This window comes from Ascaphus truei, chromosome 4 (genome assembly GCF_040206685.1).
Source record: "Ascaphus truei isolate aAscTru1 chromosome 4, aAscTru1.hap1, whole genome shotgun sequence".
Classification (NCBI taxonomy): Eukaryota; Metazoa; Chordata; class Amphibia; order Anura; family Ascaphidae; genus Ascaphus; species Ascaphus truei.
Genome location: NC_134486.1, coordinates 408,173,284 through 408,199,549, shown reverse-complemented (window position 1 = coordinate 408,199,549; position 26,266 = coordinate 408,173,284). Strand labels below are relative to the sequence as shown.

At 44.9% G+C, this 26,266-nt stretch overlaps 1 protein-coding gene across 5 annotated transcripts in view; it reads left to right on the top strand.

Annotated features, from left to right (window-relative positions):
* SCARA3 (scavenger receptor class A member 3) overlaps positions 1-26,266 on the top strand; it is a 106,584-nt gene that overhangs the window by 40,610 nt on the left and 39,708 nt on the right. For 2 of the 5 annotated variants that reach the window (XM_075598728.1, XM_075598725.1), the window contains exons 2-3: positions 18,992-19,048; positions 21,824-21,943. In XM_075598728.1, coding sequence (XP_075454843.1) covers positions 19,021-19,048; positions 21,824-21,943 — 148 coding nt within the window. In that variant the 5' untranslated portion in view covers positions 18,992-19,020. Of the gene's footprint in view, positions 1-2,183; positions 2,777-18,973; positions 19,049-21,823; positions 21,944-26,266 lie in introns of those variants that run through there. The other 3 variants (XM_075598724.1, XM_075598723.1, XM_075598727.1) reach the window with 3 other exon arrangements.

Genomic DNA, 26,266 nt, shown 5'->3' with positions numbered 1-26,266 from the left:
GATCTGATGTTCTTTCACTCAGGATGTTTAGTGCCTACAGCTGTAGTGGGCTCCAGGATGTCCAGAGATCAGTCCCCACCAAAGCATCATTCCTTCCCTTCTGCCCAGGCACTGACACTCAGGCAGAATTATATAAAAGCAAAGGGTCTTTATTTGCAGTCACTGCAGTTGTTATTCATACAGCAGATGCAGGGTCTCAGAGCATCCCAGGGTTCTGGATGGTGCTTGCTCTAGCATTGTGGAGCCTTAGATCTTCTATAACAAGCCAGCCCATGAGGGCAAAAACTTCCACTCCTTAGGAAGGGTGAAAGCAGACTCACTACAATTTGTTACTTGCTCTCTGAACAACCCGAAGGGGAGGGCTCAAGGTCTGTACCCTGATAGGCTGTACACATACCATGAGTCACCACCACTTCTGTCACTTAGAGAGTAGCATGAGGGTGGGGGGTCAAATGCCCACTGGTTGGCCTGTCACAGCCTATAGCTACAAAGGACACGAGACAGGGGGTAGAGAGGCAATCGGGACCAGCCCTGTTTCTCTCTCCCCTGAGTGAAGCTTCCATGTCCTCACTGGAAAAATTTGCTGCACCATCCATCACTCTGAAACCTGCAAGATAAAAACAGGTTGTCAGCATAGAGGGTACACATAACCATAATGTTCAGAACAGAACCCCAAATCATCCACTGATTACAGCGATGATTACTAATTGAATACTAATGCTTCCAACAAGGAGACTATGGGGTGTGACATGGGGTACTAGGGACAGTGTCAGGGGCATAGCAGAGTCCATAGCCTGTCCATACATTGCAGGCTTTGATGGCTTAGGGATCCAGTGACCCCTTCCCATACATTGGGCCATGTTGCAGGGAACAGTCCCACACTCACCATAAATGAAGCTGGAGGTGATGCAGTAAGCTCCATAGACTCTGCGGACGCCATCTTACTGACGTCATCATTCAGCAACAGTCTCGCGAGACCACCAAGCAGGCTCAAGTCCGGTGGTGGTGATGATGTCACATCAGGCTGAACCGGCGTAACCCTGAGGTGCACTGAACAAGGCCCCACCTGGCGCCTCATCCAGGTATGCCACAACTGGACCCTGGAAAGCGGAAGGAGCGGGAACCTCACCAGTTTGCAGGTAGGCGACATCCCCAAATTCCTCCGCAGGCAGGTCCGGAACAGCGCTGACGTCATCTGTAGACCTGAAGCTCCTCCGTCACTCCAATAGCATCACGACCTCCTGGGCAGACATCTCGGTGCGGGAATGCTGGCGTAGAAGACAGATCTGTGTGGACCTGAGTGCAATTAGGTTCAGTCGAGGTCTGCAGAGTGTGCATGTGTGCACTTGGCATCAGGAGCAGAGAGCTGCAGTTCCAGATGTTTGATGTGGTCAAAAGATCAAGCGTCGCCAGAGGGCACCCTTAACGGCTATAAAAGCACAGTGGTAGCGAATCACCCTTTTTGAAGAACAGACCTGCAATAGGCTCAGTACACCGTGAGCTCCCATAGTTTACCAGCACCATCATAAGCCAACATACATAGGATTGGGTGGCTACAACACCTCTGACTCACACTCGCAGAGCGTTATTTGGCATCGTATACTAACCTGTATTGTGCATAGTAATCTTTGTTTGAGGATCACAAGGTGTCAGAGTCAGTAAGGTGCCAGTAAACTAATTGTATCACCCATATTGTGTCTGTGTTATTCCTGCCGTCTAACCGTAGGCCACATGTGGCCCAAGTAGGTTATCAACATCGAACTCCGGCCCCTGCCTCAGCTGTAGTCATAAATCTGAGAGTTAAAAGTAGAGGGGTTACATACTCATTAAATATTTGAAAACCAACTATCCAAGGCACTGGAGCCAGTCAATAATACCTTTGCTGAGTACAACTAAATAACATCAGTGTATATGAAATCTAAATAGAAAGAAGTTCATGGTTCACAATAGAAACTGCAGATAGTCTGGAAGCAGATCCGGCATGCACATTATATACACATTAGATGTCTGCCACTGACAATCATTTCTGAATTAAAGAGACTGATTTCCTGTACCTGCCACTGAACTAATGTAACTAGTTTCCCTTATTAGGCTACACCTCCCTCTTTGCAGTAAAATCCAAGTCGTCAATCAACTCGAGGCTTCAACATTTGTTTGCCATTAATGCGAACCGAATGGGAGGGGGCAGTGATTTCCCTTCGCAGCACACATTTAACTGTGTCATATTTCTCTTAGCCTGCAATGGAAAATGTCCAAAACTTGTTCCAGTCTGAGCCCCGAGCAGGCACTCTCATTTAGACTGTAGAAGCATAGGATGTAAGCTCTGTCTTGTTGTGTGTGTGTGTGTTTTTAAATACCAAGGAAGTTTTTCTAGGCTTCGGACCAAGGAAAAGGGCTTTTTTTGAGATGCAGTTGCATCATGTTAGCTGATAGAGAAGGGAGCTGATAGACGAGAGCTGCCTGGAAGATACTGCTGTCTAAGAGAGGATGGTACCTGAAGCAGTAAGGATACCTATCTTCACACCCAAACTGTGTGCGATTATGTCCCTGGCTTGCTACTACTTTTGAAGGCGCCTGAGTGAATTCAAAGAGCCCTCTTGTCCTAATCAAGTGAAATCCGAGCACAGAAAATTATATCAACAAAGCCCCTCTGCCTATTTTTGGAATTATTGCTTATTATTTTGAAAAGGGCCTCCAGCTTGTACCAACGTCAGGAGTAAGGAAGACACACGCTAAGTGGTTTCCAGCCTCTGTGACCTCAGGGGAACAATGAAAGGTAGGGCACAGACGACTTTTCTTTAACAGCAGCAGATGTGGGGAATACCGTAAGCGTCTGGAGATGCCAAGCAGCGACAGGGTTCCTGTCCAGTAATATTCCGCTTTCTGATTCAGCGAGCCTTCACGTCAGGCTGCAGTCACCGGGAGGCTCATTGCTGTTTAAATGATAGGCGTTGTTTACCTGATCTTGTTTTTATTAATCTGCAGCGAAACTGATTTGCAGGTGGAGTTTGTGTTATTAAGGGGCCGGCACGCTGAATTACAAACACATGTACGTTTGTGATTTGATGATATGTACCATATGTTTGGAATAAACAGTAAAGGACAGCTATTGTGTTATCTGAGCACCGTGTACAGCACTATATACAGTGCTAAGAAGTCTGGGAGTTAAGGTGATGGCTGACTCTCAATATAATGTGATAAATAAATAAAATGGCCGCACAGGTGACGTGATTTATATCTGATCAATGTTTTTATGCGGGAACATTGATTAAATGAAATAATGGCATTATCAGTTGACACAAATGGTATTTGTAACCATGTACACTAGCGGCGCTCAGCTCCAGTCCTCAAGACCCCACAACAGGACAAGTTTTCAGGATATCCCTGCTGCCTTGATTGAGCCACTTGTGCTGCAGGAGGGATATCCGAAAACCTGACCTATTGGGGTGAGTGGGGGGGGGGGGGGAGTCTTGAGGACTGGAGTTGGGCACCTCTGGTGTAAAATGCCAACACTACTTGGATAGATTTGACTTTTCTAATATCCTGTTGGCCACATTTATTAACCACGGGTCCCATTTTGAATAATACGCCCATATTCGTTTTTTTTGTTATTTTTTTGTACCTCATGTCAGTATTGTCAGAGAAGCCAGAAATGCATTGAAAATAGCACAGTCATCTTTCAGCTGGTTTTGTAATGAGGGGCGCGTCAGCAAATCAGTTGTAATCTTGGGGGAGATGTGTTTGAGTTGTTCCACTGGCTTTGAAAGAGTTATACTCTTGTATAAATGGGTCTTTTATGTGGAAGAAGGTTTTCACAATTCTAGCAGCCATATCAGTTCCACAGAAAAGCAGATTCAATGTAGGTTGTGATATTTAGTAGCAGACCAACATTAGCGTTCTTCATAGAGGACATTATAATGTACAGAGCTGTCGAAAAACCTCATAAGCTTCTTCCTCACGTGTAGAGTGCACATGGTGAATAAGAGAGAGTTAACAGACTGAGCGCATAACTAATATCTTACATACACACACACTCTTGTACTGTTTGTTTTAGCTCAGTATTAGGCTGCGTCCCCGCTAACGCTGAGCGGGCGGCGCTTGCGGCGGTTACTTACATATATAGCTATATGTAAGTCCCCGCTCACGCTGTGCGCGCTTGTGCGCGGGCACACACGCTCGGCGCTTAGGTAAACAATTTTTTTTTTTACTTTCCAGCGCGCTCAACTACCCGCAATGCCCCCTCCATGCGTAAATGCAGGACACCCGGCGCTCATGCTTGGAGCTCGCTCAGCGCCAGCGGGGACTCAGCATTAGTGACTTCTAGTTGCAGAAGAACGTGAACTCCAGTAAACTAACATTTCTAACGGGCCACTTGCCATTTACAATATGATTCAGTAGGAGGGTTGGAACAAAAACAAAGACACGGACCTGGGAAGATGGTTAAACGCAAGGTCATGGTGGGTCAAATATCAGACACAGGGGAGACACAAAATAAAACAACCAATTAGTCTCATAGAAAAAAATAAGAATAAACTCTAGCTAACTATGTAAAAGATAATGTTGATTAGGAGGTGTTGCGCAAATGCATGACTAATATGATGGAAATTACATAGTAATCAATAGTGTTTAAGTTTGATTGATTGATTTCATATATTACTTCGTAACCGTTTTTTCCTGTCCCGCAGTTTCCTAGCTTGTGAGAGGCAAAATAAATTCTGTTCTGAGACAAACACTGCTTGTTTATTTAGTGTCATACCGTCAGAAATATTACATCGGACCGACTTCTAATTCCTTATATATTCCACAATAATTTAATCTATGAAGGACTCTAGTGTTGGTCTACTAAAAGGTATTACAACCTACAGCAGTGGTGTGCGAACTGGGGGGTGCGCCCGATTTGTTTGGGGGGGCGCGGCGGTTGCTGAGGCCCCGCGCTCTTCCCCAAGGTATTTAAATGAAATGCCGAGGATCGTGTGAGGCCCCTGCAAATGAATTTACCGAGGTTCAGCCGGTTTCAGATGACGCGTTGCCATGTCAACGCGGCGTCAAATGACGCCACGAGGTCACGTGACGTCACGTTGCTATGGCAACGTGACGTCATGACGCCAGAGCGGGGGTGAGGGAGGGCGCGGAGGTGAGGGGACCGCCGGCAGTGGGGCGCAGGGAGAAAAGTTTGCGTCCCCCTGCTCTACGTTCTTGCATTTGCTGTGTGCAAGGCCCACACAGATATTGTAGTTTCTGGTGGCAATTTAATTTGTTTAAGAGTCTAATTAATGAGTTTAAAATGTAGAGAAAGTGTCAATGCTTCAAATAGAAATGTCTCAGAGAAACACAAGAGAACATAGAGAAATAGTAGCATGTTCATGTGTATGTATCATATTTGCAACTCATTGCATTTGTTTTGTGGGTTTATTTTTACAAGAGAATAATTGCATCCTCCTTTTGCCAAAGTATAAAGGGAGAACATGCCCAGATACTTGCTATATGATTTTCAGAGAGAAGTAAAAAATAATGCTGAATGTTTTGTGAGTGTCTGAGGTTCCCAAAGTGATAAATCAAATGGATTCGTGTTTTTGCCAAGTTACAATGTCATCAAGATTGGAGTCTGGTTCTGGTTTTCCAATCTCCATTGGCCATAGATATACAGGGTTGTTTTGATCCAGAATGCACTGGGATTAGAGTTAGAAAACCAGCACTGGAGTTATTTCCCCAATGTGGGCATGAAGCCAAATAGGCAATACTGGTGCTGCTACAGGGTGGATTAATATGGGCTCTATAAACTGGTAGAAAGTCTGTAATACAGTACACTATGCAGTCTATGGGTAAAGGGCACCATTTTGTTTGTGGTAGTGAGGATGGCTTTAATGAGTTTGCAAGGGCTCAGGAGCGTGTATTAGAATGTGAACAACAGTTACTGTGATTCTTTTGCTGTATTGCGCACTTTTTGTAATCAGAAGTTCTGGAAACTATAATAATTAGTCTTTTCACCATGTGTTTTTCCAAGGTAAAATATCGCAACTGCAGACATCCCTAACTTCTCTGCTACCTATGTGCCTAGCCTGGAGCACTATGCACTGTGCGGCAGCTCTGGGTGCTAGTTACAGCTGTAGCTCTATCCACAAAGTTCCATGTAATCAGTGCTCACAACGAGATATTACCTAAAAGAAGAACAGATGTTATGTTCCCTGAGTTAACATGGTATCCGCAAAGCTCATTATACAGTATGAAAAGCAATCGCAGTACTTCATCTCATTGGCATAGGCGTAACATCATGTTATTGGGGCATAAAGGGGAGTTATCTTCCAATAACATGATGTTAAACACGTCTTAGCGTTACTCTGATCCAGACCCTGGTTTAGGTCCCTTTAACTCAAGTTTAGAAGGAGAGGAGAGGGAAATAATGTTAGGGAATAACGCTATGTACCTATGTGGTGTTACACCCACTCAGACCCTGTAAAGGCCAGATTTCAGTGTCTAGGAGTGAGTAACACCAAGTTTAGGTATGACATAACCAGTGTAATGTTAAGTCCATGTGTTAACCTCAACGAACTTTAGTAGACAGGCAATGTTATGATAGTACCTCATTTGCCTATAATTGTTAATAAAGGCCGGTATAGTTAACGGAATGATCTTTACAGAAGAAAAAATGAGTTACCATTATGTAATTGTCCTTTGCAGATACACGCTTAGGCCGAGTCCATAGCAGGGGAGGCCGCGCTGAGCCGTTCGGATGCTCCGCGCTGAGCCCCTGCATCCTCCATGAGGATGTCTTTAGAGGGGGCTCACGTGAGCGTCGCAGGCGTGCTGAGGCGCTGGATTTTTCAGCCGACAGCCAAGCTGTTTTTCTGAGCGCTGTCGGCTGAAAACATCCAATCAGCAGGGAGCAGCGTCAACGTCACGGCGATTGGCCCAGTGACGTCACTGCTCCGCCTCCCTCAGTATCCCCCCGCCTCCCGATCGCGCCCGCTGGCTCGCCTGCATGGGCATGAAATTGCGCAGGCATCAGCAGGCGAGCCTCAGCGTCAGCGCGCCTCAGCCCTGCTACCCCCTCTATGGTTAAGAACTCTAAGGAAAGGATAGCAAGGGTTAACAAATGTGGTGGTCAGAGGAGGGAGCAGAATTTAGGGGGTATATGAAGGCAACAAAGGAATTACTCGCCCTCTTCTGTGGTGGCCATGAAGATCTCGCCCTACCGAACCTTATTATTGGTATTTGGTTGTAAGGATTAATGTTGTATTTAATTATGTTTGTTATGATTGTAACTTTATTATGGAAAGAAAGAGAATATAATGGGTGGTTTTGTTATTTGCCCCAGCTTGTGGTGAGGTAGTGTTCAGATTGCACGTGGTAAGGTTTGATCAGATGGCGGTGAGGTAGTGTTCAGATTGCACATGCTAAGGTTGGATCAGCTGGTGGTGAGGTAGTGCTCAGATTGCATGTGGTAAGGTTGGATCAGCTGGCGGTGAGGTAGTGATCAGATTGCATGTGGTAAGGTTGGATCAGCTGGCGGTGAGGTAGTGTTCAGATTGCACGTGGTAAGGTCGGATCACTAGTGGTGAGGTAGTGATCAGATTGCATGTGGAAAGGTTGGATCAGCTGGCGGTGAGGTAGTGTTCAGATTACACGTGGTAAATTGGATCAACTGGCGGTGAGGTAGTGTTCAGATTGCACGTGTTAAGGTTGGATTAGCTGGTGGTGAGGTAGTGTTCAGATTGCACATGGTAAGGTTGGATCAGCTGACGGTGAGGTAGTGTTCAGATTCAATGTGGTATGGTTGGATCAGCTGACGGTGAGGTAGTGATCAGATTACACGTGGTAAGGTTGGATCAGTGATCCAGTGGAAATACGGTGGGAAAGGTGTTGCTGGGCTGTGACTACGGCTGCCGGTCTGTTGTTTTCCTTCCGGCTTGGCTGGTGGTATGGCTGCTGGGTTTGGTGTTTATAAGACACAGGTGGATTGAAACATGTGTGGGTGCGATCTGACGCTGCTGGTATTTTAGGTATGTTTTGCTAATAAAAGCTGAGGCCATTTCCCCCCAACTGTGGAGTGTATGTCTGATCAGTTGGGGTTTGGGTTGTTCAGGGACAGAGGGGTTAACCGGAGACCTCCTGATGTCAGGGAAACTTGTGATATTCTTTGTTACAGGTATACTGGCATATATTGAGTTTTCACTACTGACAATGCTGCTGATTATATGTATATATATTATAGACTTATTCCAGCACTAGAAGACATCTTATGGTCTATTAAGATGGGTTATAAAGTGTCTTTCGGCGAACGTACGTATCTTAGGGAATAACACCACTGGCCATTTGCTGTGCAATTGTTCTGCAGTGAGCTCTGGCGAAGAAGCTAAAAACCTATCACTTAATTTAATTATTATCAAAAATGTAAAAAAAAATGCATTGGCTAGAAAGGCAGTTAACGAAGGATCGTGCTCTGATACATCTTACCAGAGATTAATAAATCTGCTAGATGGGATGGGACATGAGCACAAGTACATTTTTTAGTGTGTCAATCACTACGTTTGCCCTATTGGCATCAACATACACTAATTATACTAAAAGTACAGAAGAGTTATTCTACTCTGCATTTGTTGTGTCAGCGTCATACAAACGGTATATAACCTTAGGCTGCGCTTATAGTGCCGGCGACGCGACCGTCGCGTCAAAACAAATGCATTGTCTCTGTAGCAGGCGCTTATAATGGACGCGATGGCGACAGCGCGACGTAGCGACCAAATATTTGGTAGCCGGTATTTGATTTTTGGAGAGACGGTTGCCACATGTGACTGCCTCTAAACCAATCACAGAGCGCCTATTGCACTCTGCCCTCCCCCTTGGTGACGTCACTGGCCTTGTCGCCAGCGACGTCTCTCAAACTTAAAATACCACTTTCGCCAATGGCGACCGCGACGGGTGATGTCATCGGTCGCGTCGCCGGCTCTATAAACTCAGCCTAACAGTATGTAGGTCTAACAGAGCAACAGTACATAGGGATAGTGCATTGTATTTAAAGCAATGACACCTGAAATAATTGTGTAAACTTGATACCGCTCATCTGACAATTACAGTATGTCCATTTTGAGCATCAATCCCTACTGCTTTAAAAATGGAGAGGAAAAACAAGAATCAGTAATGTTTCCTTTTCCATGTTGCTACGGATCCCCTGCTTCTGCTTTTCCTGACCGCGAAAGACTTCAGGCCTCACACACAGCAGCACACAGAGTAAATAGCTGGAGCGCTTTCCAGACCAAAGGAAAATGTCACTTCATCAGCCTCATGGGCGGCTCAAAACAACCAGCTCCAAAGGGAAACAACTGCTACTGACTGGAGAGTCTATAAATCCATTTTAGGTAGAACTATGGCACAACTGTAGTTGCAAAATGAGCCATTGCTAGTGATACATACGTTGAAGGACATCAAAGTACTTAAAGCAGCAGTTCAAGCAAATCCTACATGGGTGTTTTTTTTAATAAATCAGGTCTGTACTATGAGAAAATACTTGTAGCATTTAAAGACATTTTTAATGTTTCTAATGTAGGAAGCATTTCCAAAGTGACAGCCCCCTTCAACTTCTGTTAGGCTCTGGCTCTTGAGACCCGCCCCCTCTCTAGCAGTGCACCAATTGTATCTAGTATCTGCCCAGTCAATCATATTCCAGGAACTACATTGCCCAGAATGCTGTGCAAGAACTGAATTAAATAACCCGGAGCAAACGATTGATTACAGGAGAACGGATCGATCTGCAGATTAGCTAATCACTTGTCAGTGTGCAGATTGTATTGATGCACATATTGAATGGGGAATATATATATATATATATATATATATATATATATATATATATATTTAACAAAAAAAGGCAGCTTGAACTGCAGCTTTAATAAGTTACATTTGTTTCCTTTTCCCATAATTGTTAATGTTTTCACCAAGCACTCCAGCTGATATTAATTCATTATTATTATTATTAATTACTGTAGAGCTCAGACCGGCACTATAGAGACTGAGGGGAAGATGTATAGATGTAGCAGGTATTATTCCCATTGGTACATTGCAGAAGGACGTACAGCACACGCCAGGAGGAGAACCGGCATTTGAATTGAATGAGCAGCACCTTAGAAGGGTGCAGGGCTGATGCGATACAGTATTTCCATGAGCTAGCGAGTGCTACATCTAATTCTGAAGCAAATAACATCATTTTTACTGTGAGTTAGTATATACGATACTTGGCTTCAACTTTTGATTCATATCCATCAGTTTTTACGATTTTGGGAGTGTCAATAGAAGGAGTAACATTATATTGGGATGCATTAACCTCTCTGTCACTGTGCAGAGTGACACAACCCATTTATTTATTATTTTTGTTCATAATTACATCACTCCTTGAGGATGTTGCTCATTTTTTTTATCCCCAGATGGAAAAAAAAATCCAATCCTACTGGAATTTTGTCAATAAATCTCACAGGGAAAAAAATCTACTTTAATTAAGATCACTCTCTGAATTAGTACTTTGTCGGTGTACCTTTTTTATTCTTCAGAGGCATCCAACCTTTACAAAAAAAAACATACATACTGTATTTGTGATCACAGTTCCCAAAGTATATTACATATTTCACTGCCCTGCATATAAGAACCATTATTTTTCTGCTGGTGAAATCTCCTTTGCTCTAATCCCAATTGATCTCAGAGATATGTGTTGTAATGTCTTTGAGGCTCTCCCGCATCTGTTTTGTAAGACACAGCTGTTTGAACTCACGGAAAACAAATCACTATTTGTTCCCAGCGCAAATCTGCATTACTCAAATGAAAAATATGTTTGTTGTTCGTTTTTGGCAATCTTTGAATCTGTGGTTTACTATTTTGGATCCTGTTTTCTAAATGTATTTTTTGACACTTCCCATTCCAGCGATACTGAGACCCAAAAGCAGGATTTGAATTGTTTAAAGGTTCTGCAATTGACATATGAACCACATAAACTAAACATGCTTGGAAAACTAAAGAGTAGTTAGACTAGAGTAATAAGACTGCACTATGTAAAAAATAAAGTGAAATTCACATGTAACACACTTCCCCCTCCCCCCCACCCCAATCGTAGATAGGGACCATGTGGGGAAATCTACATGCTAACGAGGTGTATGGTGCGTTACCTGTCAGGCTCACAGGAGGCCTGAACCTCCGCCACTGGGAGCCTGAGGTGTATCCTGGAACGTACTGTTTACAGCACCTCCACCTGTGCAGGGATTCTAGTGTGTAGAATAACCAATGACACAGGAACCGCATACAGTAACCACTTACACCTGGTTATGGATAAAACAGTTTACTATATGCAACTAAATTATAACACATCACAATATAACATCACCGCATCACAGCAGTGTCACACTGTAACCGGCCTCACCGGGCCTCAACCCCACCACCATCCACCCAAGTGTCTCAAAAGTCTCACAACCCCACCCACGTGTGGGACAGCGTTGCCCACTAAGATGAGGTGTGTAGTTGGTGCACTTGGTGACTTGACGGTACCTGCCGGGTGTGTCCATACCCGGGCTCTTAGATGCTGTACATGGATGATGGATCCGAAAGCGTGGATGATGCCTCCGCGTGGAGTAGCGTCCCGCCAGACAATCCCACCAGGAAGATAGTCTCTATCTTGAGCAATGGTCTGCGTCCAGACACGATAATCAGGGCTGCACAGCAGGTGAACTGTGTCCCTGAACTTAGCAATAACTAAAGGGGCAGGGTCCCTACCTAGGGCCTCTCCCTGTCGCAACCACAATCTGGGTTATGGCTCAGGGCCTATCTGGGTTCTAGGAGGGTAACCTGGCCTAGTGCAGGGGATACTGATTCCTGCACCCACCCTTCCCTAACCTGCTCCCAGCTCTGACTGACTAGCATGGTGTAATGCACAACAATGTATCTATCTCTGCAGGGAAGTCTCTAAGCCTATTGGCTCCCCGAGATCAGTGCTTTAGCAGCCCCAGTGGCTGCTGGGTGTTGTAGTTCTTTGCAGAGCTCTTTAACATTGGGGCCGCGTGCGCGATCACAACTGCGCATGCAAGTGTGTAAAGGCAGCCGCAGACTCTGTCTGCGCATGCGCCGACTGGGGATGTCCCTGCACTACGGAGCTCCACCTCTGCCCATCTGCAATCTCGTTAATGGCCGCCGCAACTCTCCTGCGCATGCACGAGCGCTTTAAATATGGCGGCGCCTGGCTTTAGATGCCGCCGGGAGCCCCCGGCGACGCGCTCGCCCCTGCAGCTCCCCGGCACAGCGCAGGGTCCCCCCGCTAAGCGGAGGTAAGGGGGCCCAGGGGGGAACCCTGCTACACACGCGATAGTTCCTCCGGTATCAGCGTCCAGCACTGGTTCCTGGAAGTGAGTGTTTGCCTCCGATTTCACGTCAGGCATCCAGGCTTCAAGCAGTGGAACCTACTGCTCTTTCTCCTCCCGTCTGTTTCAGTCTGGCATCCGCCAAACTTTGGGAATGGTGGTGTGCTGTCTAGCTCTAAGCTACCAGCAATGTGCCTTTCTCAATAGCCCTACGCGTTTCACACATGGCACCGTCAAGGGATGATGGCCCTGCCTTTCACACCAACATAAATACCTGAATGATCATGTGATTACAGCTATGCAATTAACCCAATGGAATACATTAACTATGGAAATCAACTTCAAAGTTTGTACCAGTTTATACACTATTAAAGATTCTAACCCACAAGGGTTGCATGTATGGACATCACATTACATGTGCATCTATCACCAATTCTGTTGGACACAAAATTTGAAAGTGTTTAAACTGCTGAAGGAGTTAATCTGTGACATAATACAACGGACGGAAATTTTACTCTGGGTGAATAACCACTCACACAATAATATAACAAATAGTAATTTTACCAACAGGGTTCAACTTAACAGTCATACACATGTAACCCTTCTATGGTACCCCACCCGACATGAGATTGGGGGGTACACTCCTTCTGGTTACTCTGAGTGGTCTTGGTACTGTGACCTGCTGGTAAACAGGAGGGCTGAGTGCTCCGCGGTGTTGTGGGGAGAACCCAGTACAGGGACAGGAGTGTGGTGTGGGACAGGTTACCTTGTTCTCTCAGGGTGCACAGTGCCTCCAGCCAGTAGGGATCCCCTGGGGTCTCCAGAGGAGAGACCCCCACTGACACTCCATTCTCCAGACACCAGGAACAGGGACACACACACCGCAGCTTCTTTTCTGTGGATCATTATTCAGAGCAGCATACACAGCATACAGCAAGACATCATAGGCCTGATTTGCTCTCTGCCCTTCTGCTCATGGCAGCTTGATTCCCCTCCCTCCTCACCCAGGTGGGGCAGGAGGGAGAGAACTCTTCTTGTCTTGCTATCTCTCTCAGCTCTCTCTGAAACTAACTCCACTCACTAACTGACAATCTAAATTTAGGAAACATGTCTCAATTTGAATATCCTCAGGGAGTGTCTCTAACTTTGAATCATTACAACTCAAAGCTGGATACCGATTGGCTCACACACATCAGGGCTCACAACCCATATCCACCCTTTGGGTTAACATGCTCACAGGTTGCTTAGGCCCGCCCCTGAATATTGCTACATACTCAGAGCTGAAATGCAAAACAGGCCAACTGAAGAAATTAACCTTTCCACTGCCTGTTCTAACAGGACTGACAGAGGAAAGGCCCAGAATTAGCAATAGCTGCCGAAGGCCAGGCTATACACAATGACAAAACACAGCAATAACAACAGTATAATCCCTTCTCCCTCTTAACCAGCCACGGTCATTGAGTGTGTGTGTGTCTTGTTAGTTCTACCCTCTGGGATCGTTGGTGCACGGTGGGTAGCTTCCCTTCGGATGAGTGACACAATGGCCTCTCTCTTAGGAGGAGGGTATCCGCGATGTCCCACGATGCGGCGCCTCCAAATAAACTTCCCCTCGTGCCTTACCAGTGGTCCGCCGCTCACGTTGTCTCCGGTCCTGAGAGGTTCCTTCCTTGGAGTTCAATCTGCTCCACTGCTTCTCCGCTGGGATAGTCCCTTACTTATGGTCAGCCCTACAACACTCAGGTTACTGTGACTGGGGATCTAACTGGGCCTAGGGGGGTAACATTTACCTAATCCCAGGCAGCCTTACTAGCGCCCAGTAGGTGGTTTGGGGCACAAGTCCCAACAACAGTGCTCAATCCGATTCAGACTCGATATTGCTTCAATGGTTAATGTCCACATATCATGGTATATAGGAAGCACATGAAGCCAAGAGATAGAGCATTGGACCCAGTGTTTGGAAGTGCAGAAATGACACTATATGGTATAATTGTCCATGTGTTGGAGTAAATAAAGGGTTAACATACCATCAATGTATTTGACTCCGCTGAGCAGGACATCTTAGCTGCAACACTGTTCCTGGTCATCAAATCCCCACGTGAAGGAGAAAGGCAATACTCACAAGTGGCAGCTTCCTGTGAGAGTGTGTGTCTCCGTTACCATGCACTATCAATAAATATTTTTAATCCACACCTTGCTGGTCCCCTTCTCCTACTTGGCTGTGCACCGCTGCAATCCTAGGATTTCTTCTTTACTAGCGCCCAGGACAGTCCTCGCATCTCGTGTGCTCTGGCAGCTCTGACTTCACATGTCACAGACACAATGTTTCATTCCCTGCTCAGTGTCAGAGTTCAGGGACATAGAGTTTATTTTAGTCCATCCCTGCCTCCTCAGAGTCTGCCGGAGGAGCTGTGTAAATGCCCCCTGTGGCTAGGAGGAATTCCCTGCTACATACTGTACAGATGTAGCCAGACTTAATGTACGCACTGCCAGGGGAACCCGCGGTATCCTAACCGTGGCATTCCCCGGGCATCGGGAAATCACATCGTGCTGGGTCCGATTCGGAAGGACGGAACCTCCGCAGGCAGCTACAGCGTTTACTCAGTAAATCTGGCTACATCTGTACGTACAGTATGTGTGTATCTATATACGTAACACAGGAGGGGGAGGGAGCAGGTAGTATGATACCTTTTATTGGACCAACAAGTCCTTCATCGGGTATGGCAGAAATACAGAAACAATATATAATATACCGTGTTTGTAAGAGGGATCTCTGGTTGCAATGGATGGTGGCAGGAAGTGGGAAATAAGATAAGGTAGAAACTGGTAGCCTAGTGTGAAAATAAACAGTAAAGACATAAAAGGCTTTTCTCTATTGAAATGCAAAAGTGGACAGTAAGGAGACGTGGGGGTGTCCAATAAAAAGGTATCATATCACCTACTCCCTCTCCCTCCTTTGCTACTACATGCAAGAAAGGACCAACACGGCCACCTGCCCTTCTTTGCTTTGTATCTACATCAATAAGAAGTAGTGGGGCTCAGTGTCATCCCACTTCAATCCCTGCTGTTCCAAAGGTGACCCTCTATAGCATGTGATCAGTTATGTCTGCCCTTCTGCTGCTCCATTTAAAACCAGCAGAATTTGGGCAACCATCACTTACCAGCAAGGAATCTACTGTCGCCTCCAAGCCCGATTTGACCAGTGGTCTACAAGCAATTTGTATGCAATGTGGTTTGTTAAAAGAGGCATGAAGCCAGAACAGAGACCCAAGCCCGGCTCTTTCACACGTTGCTTTGACATGCTGTCGTTTTGAATGAGACTTGTCCATAAACACTTCATGCATGTAGTAAAGCAGTAGTTTTTCCAAAGTGTCAACATCTGGCAGTACAAGGACCGAAGCTTGAGCCAGGGATAAAGAGCTGATTTATACAATCCTGCAGGTGTTTATTACCAAGTCTGATATTTTTCTGTGGCTGCAACAAGACAGGCGCAGGCTTTGTCACAATGTTGGACAGCGTCGCACTATTATGTAATAAATACGTCACTTCTGCGTCCATTTGTACATGTGCTGTAGCTGCGGCGTAAGAAAATATTCGATTGTCAAATAAATATTTAAGCAAATAGGCTACTTTACAAGACTATGAATGACAAATTGTTTTGGTTTGGCACCGCAGTACCTGTATAAGCAGCTCATCTTAGAGTTTCTTATATGTACAGATGTGGTAGATGTGATTGCACCTGTTAACACAATGTGTTGTGTATACTCAGGGCCGGATGGGATGTTGGCGGGGCTCGGTGTAGGGACATTTGTGGGGCCTCGGCTCTTACCTTCTCCGGCGGCATCTCCTCAGCGTCCCATCATCATGGCTCCACGACATCAAATGGCGTCACTTTGCCATGACAACGTGCTGTCACGTGACATCGCGGCACCATGTGACGTCACGTTGTCATGGCGATGCGGAGTCATTTGACGTTGCGGAACCATGATGATGGGACACTGCATGAGGAGATAACGCCGGAGAAGGTAAGTGAGTTACAGAGGCCCCGAGCTCTCCCCCGCCAATTAGTTTCCTTGTTATGGGGGAGAACGCTGGGGCCTCCATAATCGTGGGGCTCGGTGCACAGCCATCAGGCCTGCCCTGCGTTTACTTAACAGTAGTGCCATTGGCAGCGATTGTTTTAGGAGATAAGGCACGTTATTTTACACTATATTTTCTGTGTTATTTTTCATTAACGGGGTAATAACATCTGCTACATGATGTAGAATATTTAATTCGCCGGAATAGACATTATAACCCACATATGGGAGAACTAACATCATATTCACAGTGCTAATATTTGTTTAATAAACACACAGTAAGGAGCTGCATAAATGTTGGTTACTCTGCAAGGGGCAAATCCTTCCTGGCTCAAGCTTAACGTTTGTACTTTCCAACACACTTTCACAACACCATGACTGGCAGATTCCTCAGTTGCCCCTTCGCCATGTCACCATACCACCCCACATACCTCCCCCTCACTCACTCTTATACACAACACACCAGGACAACATTGTGAGTGAAAACGGCCATGGAATCTTATAAACATTCTTATATATAAATGAAGGACTTTGCCAATACCACCCATAGGGAGAACTGTGGCACAAAAGCCATACCCACTTGATGGGTGAATCCAAATTCCAGGTTATAACCAAGCCCTGTTGTTCACCATTGGTTATTAGCGCTGCCTCTACAGATTCAGACCAACTGCCCACAGAACCACCATGAAACATGCCTCTTCCTAAAGCTCAGGGGAAGAGGGTCGTCACAAAAGCTGCATGTTTGTAAATGGGCTGCCTTAGGCGACCTCTTTCCCTGCTGTCAGGGATTGCTGCAGTCTGTTTTCCCTGTTTTTTCCCGGTTGTGAGTAGCGTAAGTCGTGTTACATCTTTACCTCTATAAGAGGACATCACTAAACTTTGCCACCCAGCACAGGCTTTAGCACTGCATCTCCCAACATCAGTCGATGCCACCATGTGGTGCAACTCACCATTGGGCTGTAGTGATACATTTCCCTCCATGAAAGCACACCGCTACATCCGGGCACCTACCATGGCAAGCAGCAGCACCTCTCCCAATTTATAAACCTTTGCACAAGTTTGTAAAGTGGTGATATATGAACTTTCACAAAATACCAACATGATACGGTGGTGTGGGGTCAATAAGAGTATAGTCTACTAGTGGGCTGCTGACAACATCATTGCAATGCTGAGCAAAGCATTAATAACTATCCCCTGGGTGACTGTCTATCTGTCATCATCATATCAATAAGTTAATATCAAGATAAAGTGTGAGGAAGTGTCTCAGTGTCTGGGGTAGGATAGGAGGACACAGAAGCACAAGCTTTTATAAAGTTCCCTTCCCAGCTCATCAGACAGCATTGGGCTGACGATAATTATACTGACTGGCTGATTATACACAGTGACAGTGAGGAGCACAATCCTGATTCCTCAACCTCTGAGTGTGCAAGAGCACCTACTCCTAGTCACACCGTGACTGCTTCTACCCAGTACCCACTTACACACGTATACAGTGCAAATACTGAAAAATAGGATGGTTCTCAACCCCTCTAAGTGTGCAAGGGCACTAGGAAAGGTGGGTAGGGCACCTCAAGTAATACCTGTTACAGTGCCTGAGAGAAGCATCACATTCCTGCTCAGCATTGCAACCAGGAAGGGATGTCACACTGGTTCAATAACTTGTATATTTAAGCCATAATGTGTATGGCATTTCAGTTATCATCTGCATGAGGCCCGTTGTACCTTAAGACCTTTCCCCTCTTTTTCTGACGAAGGATATGACCTAAAGGTTACTTTAACCTGGTGGTTACAGCACTTTTGTTGAAATTTTCCTTGATTATGTCTTTGACTTGTTTAAGAATGGTTGCTCGGCAGAGATCTGTGATCTCGTCTAAATTCAAGTTTCACTCGAACGTTTGAAAAAAAATGTGAACATTCGCCAAAACGTTTGATCGAACTTTTCAGCCCAAAAAGTTTTGGTGGAACTAAAAATTTGGATTTGGAATTGTCAAATGTGCAAGAGAAGAAATTTAACCCAGAATGAATTATATTCAGTTCCTCCCAAAACACATCTGATACTTGGGAATCTCTTCTCTCCAGCAAAATCCCTTATTTCAGGCTGTAAAGATTTTTTACTCGGTGAACTGCATGCACATTTTTTTTAAAGTTTGATTTTTCAGAGTTTAAAGGGGGAAAGGGGCACATTTGGCAAAGGTTTGAGAATTTAGGCGAAACGTTTACACATCTCGAATAATGGAAATGTGAGTTTTAAAAGACGTACTGTAGCAAAACTTCTTATTGTCAGACTTTTTCTCCAAAGTGGTCATTCTATATACGCTGAAGCGTATGTAGAATGAATAAAGGACTTGTGGGCGAATACAGCTCAAACAGCCGCGTAGTTATATATATACAATAGTGTCCTACGTGCAGGGGTTTATACATTTGAAAATTAATTTAAAAGTCTGAGAAAAGTAGCGGACAATCGCCGCAGGGAAATGACGACACAAACCTGTGTCAAAAAACTCCAAACCCAGCATTAAATAAGGTTTGAAAAGGTGTGTGTATATATGCCATAAAAGAAGGCAGATTTTTTTTGTCTTTCAGACGAAGAACTCATCCCGGAGGAAGACGATATGCCATCCTTCAGATACAGACAGAATGGTAAGAAGGACAGCAATAATGTGTCAGTGGGTCCCAAGCTCATTTTATTCTGTACCACTATAATAAAAAGGTCAACATATACATTGCAGGTGCACTTATATCTGTAATATCATAACTGCAAGTGTCTGTTTTTTTTCAGTTGAGTGCATGTAACTCTAATATTACTCTGTTACAGTGGATATTGTGCAGGCCACAAGCATTACGTAGTCACCAGGCTGTAAAGCTGCTTCTCCACATCAGGACAGATGTGCGCTACTGTACAGTACATTCATTATAACGGAGGTCAGAGCTTCCCTTACACCAGGGGTTCCCAACTCCAGTCATCAAGACCCCCGCAACAAGTCAGGCCCTAAGGATATCCCAAGCTTCAGCACAGGTGGCTCAATCAGTGGCTCAGTCATAGACTGCTGAAGCAGGGATATACTGAGAACCTGACCTGTTGGGGGGGGGGTATTGAGGACTGGGAGTTGAGATCCCCTGCCTTATACAGAGAAGTGGTTTCACAGCCTATTGAAAAGGGGTCTTTGAAGCCAGTACAACTTTGAAGACCCTTGTATACCACGTGTGCTAATCTTGCCACAGTTTGGGAACTAATATTGATGCAGCGGCCATTATTGGAACACATCTCGGCGCCGATGTTGAGTTCTCTGCTGTTCCTCACGCAGCATGAACGCGGCCAATCGCCCCAGGCACCGGCGCTTATCGCGGATGTTTTGTTTGAATTTCATGGATTATGTTTCTTCGTTTGCAATAAAATGGATGAATTGTAATGTGTACAGTACTGAGCTACTGTGCTACAGTGTTACTGTGTTACTGTGTTACTGTGTCACTGTGCTACTGTGCTACTGTGTCACTGTGCTACTGTGCTACAGTGTTACTGTGTTACTGTGTTACTGTGTCAATTTCATGTTTTTTTAAAAGCCAGAACACTAAAATGCATTTTTCTGCTCTCGCCGCGCTCGCATCTTAGTGCGGGGAAGGCTGGGATTCATCCCGCGGTTTCAAATCGGGACTCCGATGTACATGACGCGTGAAGTGTTTGAATAACGGCCGCTGCATCAGTATATTGTATGTTATTGGTCTCCTCCAAAAATACCCAAAATAAGTGAGTAAGGAGAGATATTATAGCCCAGTTAAAACGTTAACAATTTGACTGTGAAAAAATGATTCAAAAGAATATACAGGCACACTCCGGGTTAAGGACACTCACCTTAAGTACACTCGCGAGTAAGGACATATCAACCAATAGGCAAACGGCAGCTCGCGCATGCGCCTGTCAGCACGTCCTGAACAGCAATACCGGCTCCCTACCTGTACCGAAGCTGTGCGCAAGCGGGGAGACTATAGAGCCTGTTACACATGCGTTGTTTACATCAGTTATGCACGTACAGTATAGGACAATTGCAGTACAGTACATGCATCGATAAGTGGGGAAAAGTTAGTGCTTCACTTTAACTACATTTTCGCTTTACATACATGCTCCGGTCCCATTGCGTACGTTAATGCGGGGTATGCCTGTATAGTATTTGCAAAAGTATACATGTAATGTATTTGCTGGCTGATATAAACTAAACAGCACAGAGGAGAATGTAGTAATGTACAGTTTAATAACTTGGTCGAAATGTTTATACATAATATTACACTGAGGTAACAAACCTTTCGAACAACAAATTAATATGGGCAATTCTGAAATATGAATCAGACATACAGTAAAAAATCTAATTAAAATCAAATTAAAACATATAAGGCCATATTTACTTAGCGGTGCTATGCCATATGTATGTAGCATGTAGCATGTAGCAAGATTTACTTTCCTTGGCGCCGCGGACAAGAAAGCAGAATCCTGCGGCGCTCGGGACAGTGTCTGCCGTGATCGCACTGCGGGGGGCTCGTGCTTCTGAGTGGGACCCCCGCAGCATTAATCCTCTGAGGCCGTGACCGTGTTCGACTAAAGCACCGAAGACAGTAAGTCTTGCTACATCTGTATATCACTCTTCATAAGGATCTTGTGATAACACAACATATCTCAATATAATGCAGAATAATAGAGTTTGTATTGGATTTATTGGCAATATTGTCGCAGAATATCACAACATATCCGATCAGAAGGAACAATTAAAACCCTGTAATGATCATATGAACACTGAATAAACATGCTGTTAAGACATTCGGTTTAAAATGTACAGTAGTTTATTTTGTTTCCATAGGGAAACCAAATAAGGTTTACTCCCCTAACCTATAAAAAGGAACAGAAATTTGGAACGCAGGATTAAATGATTAGACAAAGCTCGTAGTTTCTGTAATTAATGGTTCTGTAGAGCAGGGCTGTTTAGCTTGTGGGGCAAGTCCGTCTGCAAAGCATGTGAGTGGCCCTTTGTCACTCTCCGTTCCTGCTCATTTCATTGCAGTTGCCCAAACAGCTGTGCAATTTTTCACATTGAAACTTCACACTTTTAGCAAAGATAATACAAACATGAAACATTTTTGTAACATGTTCACACACAATATATATATATATATATATATATATATATATATATATATATATATATATATATATATATAAAATTTATATACTACATTCTAATAATCTTCTGGCACTTCCACTCATACAGTACTGTACATTTGTTCTCATCCAGCCCCAATGGAAAACTTGTTGACGAGCCGTGCTGTAGAATATTCCTGAAAATTACCCGTATTTGTACTTTTATTAATGCGTTAAGAGATTTATGTTGCGATTCAGGCTAGTAATCTTACAATGTTATTGTTTTCTAGGCAGGACAAGGACGAACTGCACCAGATGTCAGAAGAATTTGTCCCTCCAGACATCAGTAAAGGTTTTATATGTCTTCGTCGTGGTGCTCATCATAGCAGTGGTGATACTGGCATCATTAGGTGAGAGAGATAATTTAACATATTGTATTGTATGAAAACTTTGGGTCTATGAATACATACCAGCTTTCAAACTAATAATAATTTATTTTAGCCTCATTCAGTTTTATCAATCTGCTTCCAGACTCACAATATGAGATGACCAAATGTATCTCCTTCAATACTGAAATGTCCAATGCATGTCTGGCCCTTTCGCCACTGAAGCTGTTGAGATCCTTGAACCCAGAACCTGTGTCCGTCCACCTTCCTTTTAACCTAGACCTGTTCGAAAACCCTTCACACCTATCCACAAACCCATTGGACTCCAAGATAGCGGTTAACACACAACTATATTGAATAACATACAAGATTTAACCAAACAATAATAATAACAAAGCCACCCCCAAGAGCCCTCATTATTGTATTTTGCATACTACCGTGGGCCACTTGTGTCTTTATTTCTGCATTAGATACTCCAGAGTACCTGGGTTCCATTACACATAGTAAAATGAGGGTAGATCATTAATACTAGTGGCTCAGCTGCTTCAGCTCCCCTGACTAACAACTGACCCAGATGAGGGTGCCACAGTTACTAGAGCCGTGTCTGGCACGGTGTAACCACCGTTCTGCACCTACTGTAAGCTGATGCTCACTGTGACAAGTTGCTAAATCCTCCCTTTTTACAATTTACATTTTGCTTTCGCTATAATTACCTGGCAAAACCGGGCGTGTGACATAAGAACCTACCAGATCCTTACAATCCAAAACCCCTCAACATTTTTAGAACCAAAACCCCAAAAGGGTTTTTAAAACCACGTTCATGACCCGAAAAAATGTCACAACAAAAAACAAAAATGTGAGTGAAATTGCACACCTTTCATTACATAGTTACATAGTAGATGAGCTTGAAAAAAGACATTTGTTCCTCATGTTCAACCTACTGTATGCTAAATTTAGAAGATTATTTCAATTGTATTATTTTTTCAACTTTTATTAAAATACAGAGGGAACCACACAAGGCGCCAGCGGGAGCAGACGCCATTGCAAATGATTTGTTATGCGTTAAAAGGGGCAGGGCTACCGCGCTATTGTAGCTGCTGGCACGCGCCAGCAAGTACAATAACGGCTGCTACATCTGAATGTAGCCAGATTCCAAGATACCAACACTTCCAGATACCAACACTTCCGAATACCAACACTTCCGGATACCAACACTTCCAGATTCCAACACTTCCAGATACCAACACTTCCAGATTCCAACACTTCCAGATTCCAACACTTCCGAATACCAACACTTCCGAATACCAACACTTCCGGATTCCAACACTTCCGGATTCCAACACTTCCAGATTCCAAGATACCAACACTTCCAGATTCCAACACTTCCGAATACCAACACTTCCGGATACCAACACTTCCAGATACCAACACTTCCCGGTACCAACACTTCCCGGTACCAACACTTCCCGGTACCAACACTTCCCGGTACCAACACATGCCGGTACCAACACTTGCCGGTACCAACACTTGCCGGTACCAACACTTGCCGGTACCAACACTTGCCGGTACCAACACTTGCCGGTACCAACACTTCCCGGTACCAACACTTCCCGATTCCAACACTTGCAGATTCCAACACTTGCAGATTCCAACACTTGCAGATTCCAACACTTGCAGATTCCAACACTTCCCGATACCAACACTTCTCGGTACCAACACTTGCAGGTTCCAACACTTGCAGGTACCAACACTTCCAACAGGGGATAGAGAGACATATTTACTAAGCAGTATTCAGCCCTAAGGCACCTTGCAGCGCTGGAAGACAACTTACAGCTCATTCAAGTCAATGGGCAGTAAGGTGACTTCCAATGCCAGAAGGTTTCTTATGGCATGAGATTTCTTAGTCTGTGCGCTGGATTGCTGGTTACACCCAAACGCCATCTCTTAAACACCCACTGTAATCCTCCCATGTCTTCATTCCCAACCCCATCATTTTCCCAGTTAGCTGCTTCTTGAGCACAATCGGTAATCCTCGGTACAGCACCTGAAGGGGGGAGTGTATTATTTTCTTACCGGCTTTGAAGGAGAAGATATTTTGGTCACTCCCATTTCCGGAACATTGCGGCTTACAAGGGAATATATAATAGATGATGGCAAGAAACCGCTCAAACCCAAGTGTCAAGATGTATAGAAAACCTGGTGCATGGGGAAAATATATGTATCAAGATACAGAGAAAGTGACAAGGTCACAGCAGTCCCCTTTTCACATTGCACTCAAGGTAGAGGAAATAGTAATGTACATAAAGATATAGTATCCACCAAAGGAACTATTGTCCCATAGAGAGTATAAATATGTACATACAGTAAGGATACAATATCCAATAAAGGAACTGATGTGTCCACAAAAAACGGAAAAAGTGCATATGGTCAAACAGGGGACAATATACTCCCGCTCAAATATTACCTAGTAGCCAAGGGAAATGGCACAGGCATCCACTGTTAAAATACAAAACAATAACATTTTAATAATATCAAATAATGACGCCGAAACATAAGTGAAAATCAATATAACATGTGTGACTAAAATATATGAAAGCAATAACCCCTAATAGGGGAGCGGGTTGGGAGTGGTAGTAAGGAACACTTGATGCTCATATAACAAGGTATATGCAATAGTAGGAGCAATATGTATAAGTGAACTACTCAAAAGATACTACCAAAACAGCGTGGTTCATGTGGATGTACAAATAACAATATGCAGATAGCCCGATAAGAAGCAATTGCATATAGTACAAGGTATGAGCATGAATCTCTCAGCTTCAAGGGGTGAAGGTGAGGTCTGATGTGCACAGTAACAAGGTAGTTAAGCAAAGGGTGTAGCCACAACATACAGACAAAAATCCAATGGGTGACAAGGGTTAAATAACACAGCACAGAGGCGCAGATGTAAGCCCCAAGGATCCCCTGTTCCCTATACAGGTTTATAGGGTATAAACAAAAAATAAGTGCACTGAGCCAGGGTGTGTTGAAAACATTGTGTCATCCATCACATATAACAAATGACACAAGGAGATTGACTCAAGCACAAAAATAAATTCAGTTACAAAAATACAACATGTATAGTATTAGTATATCATTAAAAAATCCCAATCTACATGTAACACCCCTTCCCTACTGCTGAGGGAAAGTGCAGGCGTTATGTGCTACTGTGCTACCTGATTGGCTTACACGGGGCCTAAGCCTCCGCTCCTGGGGAGCCTGGGGTGAATAGGTGCAGCGCCTCCACCCGTGAGGATCCCAGCGTTGGCGGGATAGTTCCTCACGAGAACCAGTATACCTATACTGTATACCTCCCAATGAATCACATTCACACCCGGGTATAATATCTGTTTTACTGGGTCCCCCAGAAATGCACAACCGCTAACCATATACAACACAGTGAAATACAATAACTCAATACATATGGGTGCTTGTTCCCCCACAACACTTAGGGTGCCCTTGGCACCTAGAACCCAGTGTCCATAGCACATCCCTTGTCCCAAATGTACATCTGAGGGCAGCGCTACCCTCCCCCCTTGTATCGTTAGTGCACTTGGTACCTTCCTGGTACAGGCCTGTAGCCAGGAGATGCTGTTAGTAGAATGGGGTCGGGTCCCACAGCGCGGGGTCTCCGACACCAAGCCCCTGACGCCTCACGTCCGGGGCGCCGCGCTATGCTGCCTCCAGCTGGAGTAACTCACAGTACAGTCTGATTCCTGCTCCGCTGAGGTATCTTGTTACAGGGTAATCCCTATGCTGTTGGCGATCCCTCACACACTTATCTACAGTGAGGGGACTGTCTGGGGCCTAGGGGGTAAAGTATGGCCTAGTCCAGGAAGCTGACTGCTCCCTGGAGACTACCTCCTCCTCCCACGGCTTCATCAGGACTGGCTTGCTTCCTCCAGTCCCGCAGAGGAAATCCTGGTCTCCGGGACCTCCCCTTCCTGCGGTGCCAACAGCAAGATGGCCGCCGCACTTACACATAGCTTCATTATACAGGCGGCGCCAATGCCAAAATGGCCACTGCTACTTCCCCCGATCCTCCCGGGCCATAGAACCGTCTCCCTACATAGGTAAGGGGGAGTACGCTGCTACATACATGTATGTATAGCTTTATTGATGTAGCCAGGTCCCCCTCGCGTGTAGTCAGGTTCCCCCCCCCTCGCGCACTCACCCCCTCCTTCCCAGTTGCGAGCGCGCGTGTGGATCGGGCTGGAGCGGAAGCATAGTGATCCCTGGTAGCTAGGGACGCGAGCGGCGAGCAGGCCGGTTGCCGGGGACGCGATCGGGCCGTCGCTAAGGCCGCGA